Genomic DNA, 12374 nt, shown 5'->3' with positions numbered 1-12374 from the left:
ATGCAGAACAGAGTTAAAAAAAAGATCAGATTTGAGATTAAAAATATACTATGTAATCTCTAATAACTATTGACAACGTACTTAACATGACTCCTCTTATCACCTTGTCAGATCTTGTACCGAGAATACTACTTACTACTTCTGATTTTTGGCATTCAACTATCTCCATCTATGGAAAAATAATAACAGGAGACACCGCGCCGGCCAAACAAAAGCATTATCGAACGAATCAAGTGAGTCCTGACCGATTTCGTAAGACATGTGAAAGTCGACATTGAATTGCTGCATATAAGTTGTACGTACGTAGGCCAGTTCGTACGAATCTGTAATGAAAAATGTCATTTATTTATAATATTTGGAAAATAAAGTAAAGAAACGTTAAGTGGATGTTTTCTACATAAGACTAATTTAAGTATAATACTCACACAGCTAATTCAGGTATAAATAAATTGAGCGTTTAAAAAAAAAATCGGTTGCCTGTAAAGTCGGTTTTACGGGCGAAGATTTTACGTGATAACGTCTTTTTCTCGGTAGAATATTTATTGATATGTATATTATTAAATTGCACAATAGTTGTTTGCAGTTGAAACGCGCTGTTTCTTCTCAATCGACTGAATAACGATTGATTGCAGAGTGATTTAAACTAATAATTTACTTAACACTATCAACATTTGTCAATAGTATGACATAACCTATAAACTCAGTTTCTCAACTTTTGTGTCAATCTAACAATTAATCAATCAATCATAGTTTACGATAATGAAATATTAGTGTACAGTTATTTACCTTTATTGTTGTAGTTGTTGTAAATGACGAATCTAAGCACTCCACATTTTCACTACAGACACAGCTGACGATACTTTAACCACACGTGTGAACTTGTATTATGACGCTTTCTCGGTTTTCCAACGCCAAGAACGCTCGAGAAAGACAGAGACACAAGCACGCACCGATTTAACGCGCCTAATTCTCTAGTGCTGCGCGCGCAGCGGACCGATCATGTTTGAGTGGGAGAGAGACGCAAGGCATTCGCCGGTCCGGCGGGCCTCTATCTCGTTCGGTGACTCATCGTAACAGACGTGAGCGGGCGTTACACTTTTTCATGAGTGACTCCGAGCCACAACCTAATTTAAGACGTTGTCACGTCAAAATAATAAAAACTTTTTCTTTATCTCAAAATAAAGTTTGAAACTCGGTAAATTATTGAAGATATATTATAAGATGTGTGGTTTAAAAAACAAGGATGAGAACTATATTGTTTTCCACTGCTAATCACCATTGCTGATGGGTAGTTAAATGGTTACAGTATAAATATTTTGAAATTTTTTTTTCTAGATGATCCGTAAAAATATTTGATAGTAATAGTCTTTGAAAATTACCCATTATAAGTCCTGCTCTGTCTAGTCAAAGATTTTTACTAGACCCTAGTTTTAGACCATAATATTATCAATCCAATTCTACTATCGGTTTACAGCGTTCTCCGACGCCTTCCGACTCCTAACCGCTATTCTTCTCTATTTAACCATAGGCCTGGAGGGATTTCTCTTTCCTTCAGTTGATTCGAGTTGATTCAAAAGTTAATAAACCACCTTCAACAAAACCGTCTGAACTGCCAATGTGTACTATTATCAGCCTGCGTCCCTTTCCTGATGGTGGGTTTAAACCAGTAGATAAGTTATTTACAAAAGCGTGCCTTTAACTTGTAACAGTTTCATCCTGCCAAAAGTTTCTCTATTTAACCATAGGCCTGGAGGGATTTCTCTTTCCTTCAGTTCTTTTTCAATTCCCTCTCTCCAGCTTCTTCTTGGCCTTCCTCTTTTTCTTCTCCTTTGTGGTGTCCACGTCAAAATCTGTTTCGGAATCCTGTCATCCGGCATTCTCTGTACATGGCCGTACCATATTAACTGTTTTGTTTTTATGTCATCAACTATTGTATGCTTAACTCCCATCATTTCTCGTATTCTCTCATTTGGTATCCGATCTCTTCGTGATTTGCCTGCTGCTCTTCTCCAGAAGTCCATTTCTGTTGCTAGTAACATTTTCTCTGTTCTTTGTTTCATTGGACATACTTCACTGCCATATGTGATTAGACTTTTAAGAATGGTGTTGTATATGAGTTGTTTGTTCGCTTTAGATATTGTTTGGTCCCACAGAATGCCGTTCATCATGGATATGGATTTACTACCCTGTATGTTTTTGTCTTTTACAGCAGCATCGAGTGTTTCATCTTGAGTTATGTTCGTACCCAGGTAATTGTATTCATCACAGTGTCTAATTTCTACCCCATCGTCTAATATAATGGACTACTTTGTCCCTCCAATACACATGGTTTCAGTTTTCTTAATGTTGACTTTAAGACCCCATTTGTTATATTCTTCTATTAGCCTCCGAGTCATGTAACTCAAGTCGTCATGATCCTGAGCAATTAGTATTTGGTCATCAGCGAAACATAAGGTGTACATCAATCCAATCATTACATTTAAAATCTTATATCATCTTGAAATTGCATAAACCAGGTCTAGTTGGAATCAACCAAAACTAAATACATGCTCATCAGCAGAACACAACAACCTCTGATGCAATTGACATTAAACAACCGAAAAATAGAACAAGTGGAGACATACACATACCTTGGAACCACAGTCAACACAAAATGGGACCAGTCAACAGAAATAAGATCACGAATTGAAAAAGCGCGAAACGCGTTCAACAATATGAAAAAGTGGTTCACAAGCAAAATCTCAATGGAACCAAAATTAAGACTGGTCAAGTGTTATGTCTTCCCGGTCTTGTTCTATGGAGCAGAGGCATGGACCACATCGGAAGCCACCCTGAAGAAGCTAGAATCCTTTGAGCTGTGGATATATCGCCGTTTTCTTCGGATATCCTGGACAGACCACATCACTAACGTAGAAGTAATGCAGAGAATAGGCAAAAGCAAAGAAATAATCTTCACTATAAAGAAACGGAAGCTTGAGTACTTCGGACATGTCATGAGGCATACTAAGTACCGGCTGCTACAGTTAATAGTCCAAGGAAGAATCGACAGTAGGAGGGGACCGGGAAGAAGACGACACTGATGGATGCATAACCTGCGACAATGGTTCGGACTAACATCGACCGAACTGTTCAGAGGTGCCGTAAACAAAGTCAAAATAGCCTTGTTAATAGCCAACGTCCGAAACGGATAGGGCAAAGGAAGAAGAAGAAGTTGGAATTTAATAATCAAATGTAAGGAAACGGTATTCTCTACTAAAAGAAGATGCTAAAGTTGGTTCAGGATAACAACCAGTTTTCACATCAAATCACTCTACTAGATTAAAAATGAAGAAACATTCAAGTAAATTGTTTACAACCACTTGCGTGACGAGTACTGCCTCTTTCCATGTTTGTATTTTTATATTTTGCTAAAATTGTGTTTAACTTTTATGGCCTTTCAAATGTTTGTATAAAATATGTTAAAAGATCGGCCTAACAGTTAATTCACCTTTTTGGTACCGTGCGCTGGTAATGAGGCGGTTGTGTGACGGTCACCTGCAACACCTACGACTACAGTATTTTTTAAAACTCTCAGCTGAGTCATATGTTTATTGGTATTTAATTGTATTTTAAGTACTGTTGCGGTAACATAGTCCTACATTTTATTTCAACCTGCCTGCGAAATAAATCTTAATGTTTTTTAGCTCTTAACATAAATGTTTTCATGCTGAATTAATATATATATATTTACTAAATAATCCATTTGGTTATTGCGTGTCTAAAACTCTAGAAAGTTTTTTTCGGTATTCCAAAAACATAAATAAATTAAACATTGTTTAAAATTGACTAAAACTAAAATTGTCACATCAGTTCGAGTATCTGACACCATCGTAAATATCTTCTAATATTTTTTGCCATCTCCTTACGGAGGTTGGCAATCATAATGGCTATTTTTATTTTTAAACTTGCTGTTCTAAATAAATTAATAGATCTGCATTTATACTTGCATATTTATGTATTATGAGTCTCCAAATTTCATATTTTCTGACATTAGCAAAGAAAAAGAAGAAGAATTGATAGTTGACAGACAAAGAAGTATTGACAGTTGACATTAGACAAGAAAAAGAAGATGAATTGACAGTTGACAAACGGTTCCAGTCTTGGCTAAGGTTTATGCTCAACCGGTAATGCAGATTCAACGCTTACCGACAGTGACATCAGAATGGACTTTGACCGTCTGTCTCAAGTAACCCATACTCTGCTCAGGTACATTAATTAGACCAAGAAGCCAGATAATTTGGATTGAACATAAAACACAAAACAAAGGTGATGACAAATAAAGTAGGCGTGTTGAAAATTATATGTGTGTGTCCCATTTGGGACACATAATAAAATTAAATTCCGTTTGTTTTATAATTCGACATGTTTCCTGAAGAGGGTTTATTGGTATTAAAACACCTCGCTTGCCAGACGGGTTGGTCAGTTCTGTATCAGCCGCCCACTCTGGGTCAGACTCTGTTCGTAGCCGTCCACTCTGGATCAGACGCTACTGTTTTCCTAGTTTTTGGTCCACGTCGGGTATTTCATTTCCCCGGTACCACCCATATCTGGGAGACATTCCCCTATCCGCCACCCGGGGATGCGCCCGATGGGGGACTATACCCCACAACATGGAAAAAATAGCAAAAACCCAAAGAGCCATGGAAAGGCAAATGGTGAACATCAGGCAATCAGACAAGAAAAGAAATACTTGGATCCGCAACAAAACAAAAGTGATCGATGTATTAACGCAGATAGCAAACCTTAAGTGGAAGTTCGCTGGACATACCATAAGACAGAAAGACGACAGATGGAGTAAGATGATTATACACTGGAGACCATATAGTTACAAACGAAAAAGAGGAAGGCCACAAATGCGATGGTCAGATGACTTAAAGAAACACGCAGGCCCTAAGTGGATACAAACTGCGTACAATAGAGAGACATGGAAGGAGGAAGAGGAGGCCTGTGTCCAAAATTGGACAGCAAGGGCTGTATAGATAGATAGATAGAATAAAAGTAAATAAAGTCAATCAAACTATAGAAATTAAGATACAAACTTAGCTACATATTGAAAAATAAAAGGTATTCTCAATAACTCAAAACGAACAAAATGAGGCAAGCGTGACCCTGGTACAACTGATCTTTGGGTATATGACCATTAGTGAAACCATTACCCCTATGTCCAATAACAGTGACACCAGAATGGTACTCTGGCTGCTACAGCTTAGGTCTCCACTTTCTCCGTAGTACCTGTGCTGCTATAGGAGCACCTGCCCATTATTCCTTCCAGTATGGCCAAACAGGTAAACGCAGGTGGGAATAAGGTCCACACATTGAGCGAGTCTCCTCCAAGAAGCCTACTTTTCTACGCCAAAGGGGGCACGTACTACAAGCTCACGTCTAGCTCATGGCCAGACGCTTTTAGCTTGCAGTTCGTTTAACAGCACAAAGGTTATGTGCAATGAGAATAAAGTGGCTTCATGTCTTCTCGTCTGGAATACTAAGAACACAGATCAGTGACTAGAACGTCTGGCATCTTGTTTGCACTTCTGCGATCTCGACATTTCAGTCGAAGGATCACCACCTCTCAATCTTCCCGAAAAGTCGCCTATGATAGACATTGTTCATCATGTTCATTGGTATGTTCATTGCTACAATATTAGTTCAAAAAACGGCACAAAAGTTAAAAATACTACCTGCCAAAGAGCAAAAATAAAGTATAAATATGTAGGTTATACTATTAGAAAAAAAGATGGGAGATGGATTAAGATTATTAAACATTAATAGAGACCCTAGACATACAAACAAAAACTGGGGAGACCACATATGAGGTAGTTGAATAAAATGGAATACCATGTTGGTTCATAGGGGTTACTATGCAATAAGACAAGAGGATTCAATGCTCTTCAATTTGATCATGGATGAAATCATCAAAAGCGTTAACAGAGGAGGAGGATACAGAATGGGAAACAAAGAAATAAAAATACTCTGTTACGCTGACGACGCAATATTGATAGACCAAGACGAAGATAATCTGCAAAGACTGGCCCACAGATTTAACATAAAAGCAAAAGAATTTTATATGACAATCTCACCTCAAAAAACTAAAACAATAGTAGTCAGCCAAGAACCAACCAGATGTAAAAGCAAATAGACTGACAGGGTGCCTTAATAACACTATATGGCGAAACAGACACATTAACACTGAGATGAAGTCAAGAATTTATAAAGCCAGTTGATTAATGAGGGCTATGTGCCTTATTATTATTAACTAAGAGGCGTCCGAATGACCCCTAATGGACTGTATTAATTTCACCAACGCTTGATTTTAATCACACCCCGTCCCGGGATGGTAAGTTTGTCTAATCCTTTTTTAATATAAATTAGAATAAAAAGTTGAGTATAGTAAATACAGATTTTATTTCTGAATAAACGCTAATACTAAAAGCATGGACCTTATACAAATATTAATTTAGCACAATTTTGTACCGAAATATGAAGTCAGTAAACACTATATACCATGACGAAATAGTTCAGAATTCAAATAAAATGTCAAAATGTTTTTATATCTACCAAGTCCTGTCCTGAGCAAGGTTAAAACTGGAATCCTGGCTGTCCTTACAGGTCCTTCTTGTTGTTGAACCTTAATGTGGTTGAAACACTTGGATTTATTCTTGCATGAATACTAACTACTCTTAGCTAATTTTTACACTATTACAAATACTTCAAATTATAATGTATGGTATTGATACGAGTTACCATAGATGAACTATTACTATTCTCCACGCTACGTGCGAATACTTTCCAACTACTTGCGAACATATTTCATCGATAAAAAAACCATGATTTTCATTTCGAGATAACTAGCAACATTTGTATAACCCCCAACGGTGAAAAGCACTTCTCGACTCTCAATCTCCGAATATTAGCGGAAACGACAACGTCTATACGCCCCAAAAGTGGACTGGTACTAACTGTTTAAAATTGATTCGACCTTCTTACGATGCATAATAATTCCCGTGATCTGTGACGTAGTTTTTTACGTTTAATTTCTAAGAACATGGCTTTCCAAAAATAGCCTCTGTTTATTTAGGCAGATTCTCGGAACACCAGTGTAAGACCAATAATGACATATGCTTCAGAAACAAGACTCAATACAGCCACAACGCAAAGGCTACTGGAAATGGCAGAGATGAGAGTAATGAGACGAATTAAAGGAAATACGCAATGGAATAATCCATGAGCAGAATGGTGGAGACCTGTGTTATCAAAATGGCAAGAGATAAGACATCAATCGGCAAAAAAAAAAAAGTATCGGACGACCACGCAAAAGATGAAGTAACAACCTTCGATAGAGGTACATATTAATCCACCAATGAACAAGCAGAATTGCTTATAAAGAGGAAGAGAAAGAAGAAGAAGAAAAAGAACTAGTTTCTGTGTATGTATGTAACAAATTATAAAAAGAAGATCTGTAAGAACGGTATATATTTACTAAAATAAAAAGTATAAATACAAGAATCATTTTAATAATTACAAAAATACAAAAAGAAGGTAGAAAATAAAAATCAATACCCAACATGACTATAAATGGTATTTAGATGTTGGTTTTTTTTTCTTTTTTTTACTCAGCTGATTTTTATTTGAAAAAAAAACATACAAAACACAATTACTTTTAACCCACGCTCCACAGATACCTGTCAACCCCAGTTCCTGCATTCGCTACCCGTCCCCCTTTAGCGCATGTTCGTCAACGGGGGTTGTTTGCTCATGCATACCAAATCCACGGTAGAGGTCTAGTTTAGAGATCCGACGTAGATGTTCGAACGAGTGTTTCACGACAATCTTTTGTATCGCGACACCTGACGTCTGTACAAGTTGTCAATAATTTATAAGTGATGGGTTGAAATTATTATTTTTTATACTACATAGTAGAGATCATTTTTATTAATTTATTAATGCACAATCACAACACACTAGACAACAAATAAATGCAATACATTTTTACTTGAAGCGGCCAAGTATTTTAATTAATAACATAGCTTGTTTTAGGAAATTATTCTTTAATTTATAAAAATACTAACTAGTACAAAATATTTTTGTTTTGTTGAGCAAAAACACATTAACTAGACAATCTTATATACCATTTCTTGTTTAAAATAAAGTACGGTACGTTAGTTATATTTTCGTGTATAAAAAATGAATAAATATTTATCGACCAGCTTAAACAACGTTGTGTCAATGGATATCGAGAGTTCTTGGGCAGCACAGTATTTCAAAACTCCAGAGATGTTTAAAACAAATTATGTGAGTATTACAAAAATAATAATTTTAAATTTAAATGTAGGGTTGCGGCAATAGTTCGTCAAAGCAAGGTATCTTCTTCTTCTTTAGATGCCGTCTTCTTAGCGAATGTTGGCGATGACCTCTGCAAAGTCTTCCCTATTTTGGGCTCTCCTTATTTCACTTTGAAAGTCTAATCCTGTCCAATCTTTGATGTTGCGCAGCCAGGTCATTTGTCGTCTACCCGGGCCGCGTCTGCCTTCTATTTTCCCTTCTATAATAAGCTGAAGGAAGTTATACCTGTCGTGTCTAAATATGTGTCCAAGATAAGACGTTTTACGCTTCTTGACAATTTCTGTGAGTTCACGTTCTCTATTCATTCGCCTTAAAACTTCAAGTAAGGTATATCTATTTTAAGGGATCATCGTTATCATCAGCCGTTTTGTCCACTGCTAAACATGTGAGCATCGACTACAATATAATGTTTTGTATCTTCTTCGATGATTTTCAAGATTTCTTGTTATTTATATATGGCATGTCCTTGTTTTTTTTTAACTTATAAATATTTCTCGTTCCTGTCTTCAACTTTCAACGTTTTGGAACATTAAGGTTTTTGTTTTGTTCTATAGTATAAGCCGTTTATTTATTTTTAAAACTTCCTTGTATCTTTCCTCACGGCTTTTAAAATGGTTTCGTTTAAATTCCTCAGCTCTGCAATGTTCATTGTGTACTTATCTTTCATTTTCCTTCTTTGTTGCGTTAGGTCTAGTATAGTTGGTTGGTACGTCTTGTATCGCAGTGGTAACGTCATCGCAGAACCATTAAACTTATTTGTCTGTAGGGGCACTGGTAGGTACGTTTACCAGGATGATCTGAACTAGAATCTTTTCGTTTACTTTGTAGATAAGATATATAACTATATCACTTATATTTTTTATTGTAAATATATTCTTTGTATGTTTTTTATTTACCATAAATTAGAAGAGTTTTCTTTATAATGCAATAGGTTTCCCGACGAAAGTATCATTTGTTCTTCACCTCTTCGCCGTACGTCGGATAATTTAATTACGTATTCTAAAGAATGTGGCCATGCAATTTCTTCGTTTCTCATTTTACGAAGATTACTGGCCGTTTCTCTAACACGCTGGCTTGTGCTGGTTGGTAGAAAAATGCTGGGAAAGGTTATGCAATTCGGAGTCATTGGACAAGAATCATAGGTTGTGATGTGGTGCCCTCTCAGTCAAAGGGAGTGAGAGTTAACCACGGCTCGTGTTGGCATGGTCGCGACCCTGAAGTAGACCTATCTTTACGAGGATCGTAAAGTGTATCTACCCGCTACCTTGTTTATTAAAGATACAAAAAAGCTATTAACAAAAAATCTTCTTATTCCCCCATCTCCATTTGAAGGTTGGATATAAAAATGTTTCTTTTAAAATTGCTGCGCGACAAGTTTCTGAGGATGAGTGGTCATAACATCTCCTCATTTGCTTCAGACATGAGTTCTGGTGTCTTTCTATTGATATTTTACTTTTGTATTTACTTATTAATATGATCCTGAGTAACTTATAGCTTTAACCTCTTAACACATAACTCAAGTACTGTATTTTTCTCTCTTTGATCATGCTTAGCACTTTTTGTTTACTCAGGCTCCAAAGTACCTCATTGTTGGTAAGTTTTTGTATCAATGGAAACCGTAGCATCCGTCTGTATACACATTTAAAATGCAACTATTATTTTTTACTGTTTCTCAGTCCATTGTCCAACTTTCACGGCCATACAGCAAAACAGAAAAATTGTAACATCTGATCGTTCGGATTCTGTGCTCAAGACTAAGTTCTAGTCTTATAAGAAATGTTTTTATGCTAATAAATGTTTTCTTTGCTTGTTACCAAATATTTTTTGGAGGTTACCTAATCTATTATTTGTCCCTTGGCATACAAATATAAATTTATTGGTATCCTTAAAAATGCTACAATTTTACTTTTGAAAACTTTATATTTCGCTATGACAAACTGAATTTATTTATTCTTTTTTACAGTTCTTGTGCATCGCTTAATATTATGGCGGTATTGCTTATCTAGTTCGATTGGTATTGATTTTACCTTGGACCTCATCTAATGCTTCCCTACATATAGACTCCGAATACAAATTAAATAATAGCGGTGATAAGACGCAAGCCTGTCGTACTCCTTGTGAGACTTTTTACTCTTCTATCTTTGGATAGACGGGTCCAAATCGCAAGAAAATGCAGCGATTACTGCATCATTAGCTTGATATTTTATGTGCTAAAGTTACTACTAAAAGTCGTGCATAACCGAATATATCACAAATTGGATATAGACGTTAATGATACACAATTTGGTTTTCGCAAAGGCCTAGGAACGCGTGAAGCTCTTTTTCACTTAATATACTAATACAAAGATGCCTGGACGTCAATCAAGATATATACACATGTTTTATTGACTATAATAAAACATTCGATAAAGTATGACGTAAACAATTAATAAATGTCCTGAAATCAAAGAAGATTGATTACAACTACCTCAGGATCATATCAAATTTGTACTACAAACAGCAAGCAAAAGTAAGTGTTAATGAACAGCTGTCAGAGGAAATTAAAATTAGATGTGGAGTGAGACAGGGATGCGTATTGTCGCCAATCGCAAAGTGAAACATCTGGAATAAAGGTAAATAGAGTTTCCATTAACAACATTAGATATGCGGACGACACTGTGATCCTAGCCGAAAATATTAAAGATCTTCAGAGACTGGTGACCATAATAGCGGAGTATAGAAAAGAGTACGGACTAAAAATGAATGTCAGGAAGACGAAATTTATGAAAATATCAAAAACATAAGAAATAACGAGAATCTTCTAATAAACGGAACCAACGTCGAACAAGTGGACAAATATGCATATTTAGGAATGATGATTCACTCCACAAATGAATCAGAATCACATTATTAATAATTGATAATTAAGTTATCTTCACACTCTTCATACGTACTGGATGAAGCGTATTATAGGGGTAAAACAAACATCTTATTGCAAGATGAGCATTTTGCTCTTATATTTAAAAAAAATGTAATGCCGTCTATGTATATATAATAGAGCCACAAGCCAATAAACTTATTTCAATATCGATATATTTTACAAATCTTTATTTATTTGTATCTACAAGTATTCTTTAATTAAACCAAAAAAAGTCTTTTGGCCATTACTTAACACAAAAAATCGCAGTCACTGAATCCTCATTGAGCTGGCTTCTTCGTTTCCTCATGGTCAAGCCGGCTCTGGAGAAGAGCCTTTTTGCTAATACAGACGTAGCTGAAATTGATAGGATATCTCCGACCAAAAGAGCCAGGGAGGCAAATTTATTCTGGTTGTGTTTCCATCAAGATAAGATGTCCACGTTTTTGTCTTCTCGTTCTTCTGCTAGATATCCAGTTCGTCCTCAGGGCGAACCCTTCTCTTATAAAGTAGCACAATTTTGAGATCGTTCTTATCACTTGAGGACTCAGAAAAACATCCAACTTTCTTGTTGCTTCCAGGTTAAGGCTCTTTTTTTCATATTTTGTCTCTGCCTGTTTTTTGTTTTAAGAAACGGCTCCATTCTGATAAATCAGAAGCTTCCCATTTATGAAGGGGATCGATTACTAGAGAAATACAGTACACCCAATTTGTTTTATTGTAGTATTTGATAACCTTATTTTTTACTGCTATAAAAGAGTTTTTTAAATTGATTTCCTCGAGGTAGTCGAGTAATAAATTTAAGTACATAACCACACTCGAAGTGTTACATACTTTTCCACTCTTAATAAGTCTGTAACTTTTTTGCAGTTTTTTAAGAAACCATTTATTGGTTTTAGTAAATATTATTCTGCTTCTTGGATTCTGAATTACAGACACAGAAGAAAGTAAAGGAAAGACAGTTATTTTCATTTATCACGTTCACAGTTAGAGTTAGAGGTATCGTCTGATGATGTCGCCGTAATGTCAAGTGGAGATGTATTAGAAAGACCTAAATGAAAATATTATTTTGCATACCAGGCGCGCATTGCAATAAATA

General features: G+C 35.9%; 1 protein-coding gene across 2 annotated transcripts in view; it reads left to right on the top strand.

Annotated features, from left to right (window-relative positions):
* The window catches only part of LOC140449191 (uncharacterized), a 103386-nt gene that overhangs the window by 69716 nt on the left and 21296 nt on the right, over positions 1 to 12374 (top strand). The window contains exon 1 of one of the 2 annotated variants that reach the window (XM_072542352.1): positions 7836 to 8328. The exons of the other annotated variant lie outside the window; for it this stretch is intronic. Coding sequence (XP_072398453.1) covers positions 8221 to 8328 — 108 coding nt within the window. The 5' untranslated portion in view covers positions 7836 to 8220. Of the gene's footprint in view, positions 1 to 7835; positions 8329 to 12374 lie in introns of those variants that run through there. 2 annotated transcript variants of the gene reach the window in all.

Source organism: Diabrotica undecimpunctata, chromosome 8 (assembly GCF_040954645.1).
Source record: "Diabrotica undecimpunctata isolate CICGRU chromosome 8, icDiaUnde3, whole genome shotgun sequence".
Taxonomy (NCBI): domain Eukaryota; kingdom Metazoa; phylum Arthropoda; class Insecta; order Coleoptera; family Chrysomelidae; genus Diabrotica; species Diabrotica undecimpunctata.
The sequence above is the reverse complement of the archived record's forward strand: the minus strand, read 5'-3'. Positions and strand labels throughout refer to the sequence as shown.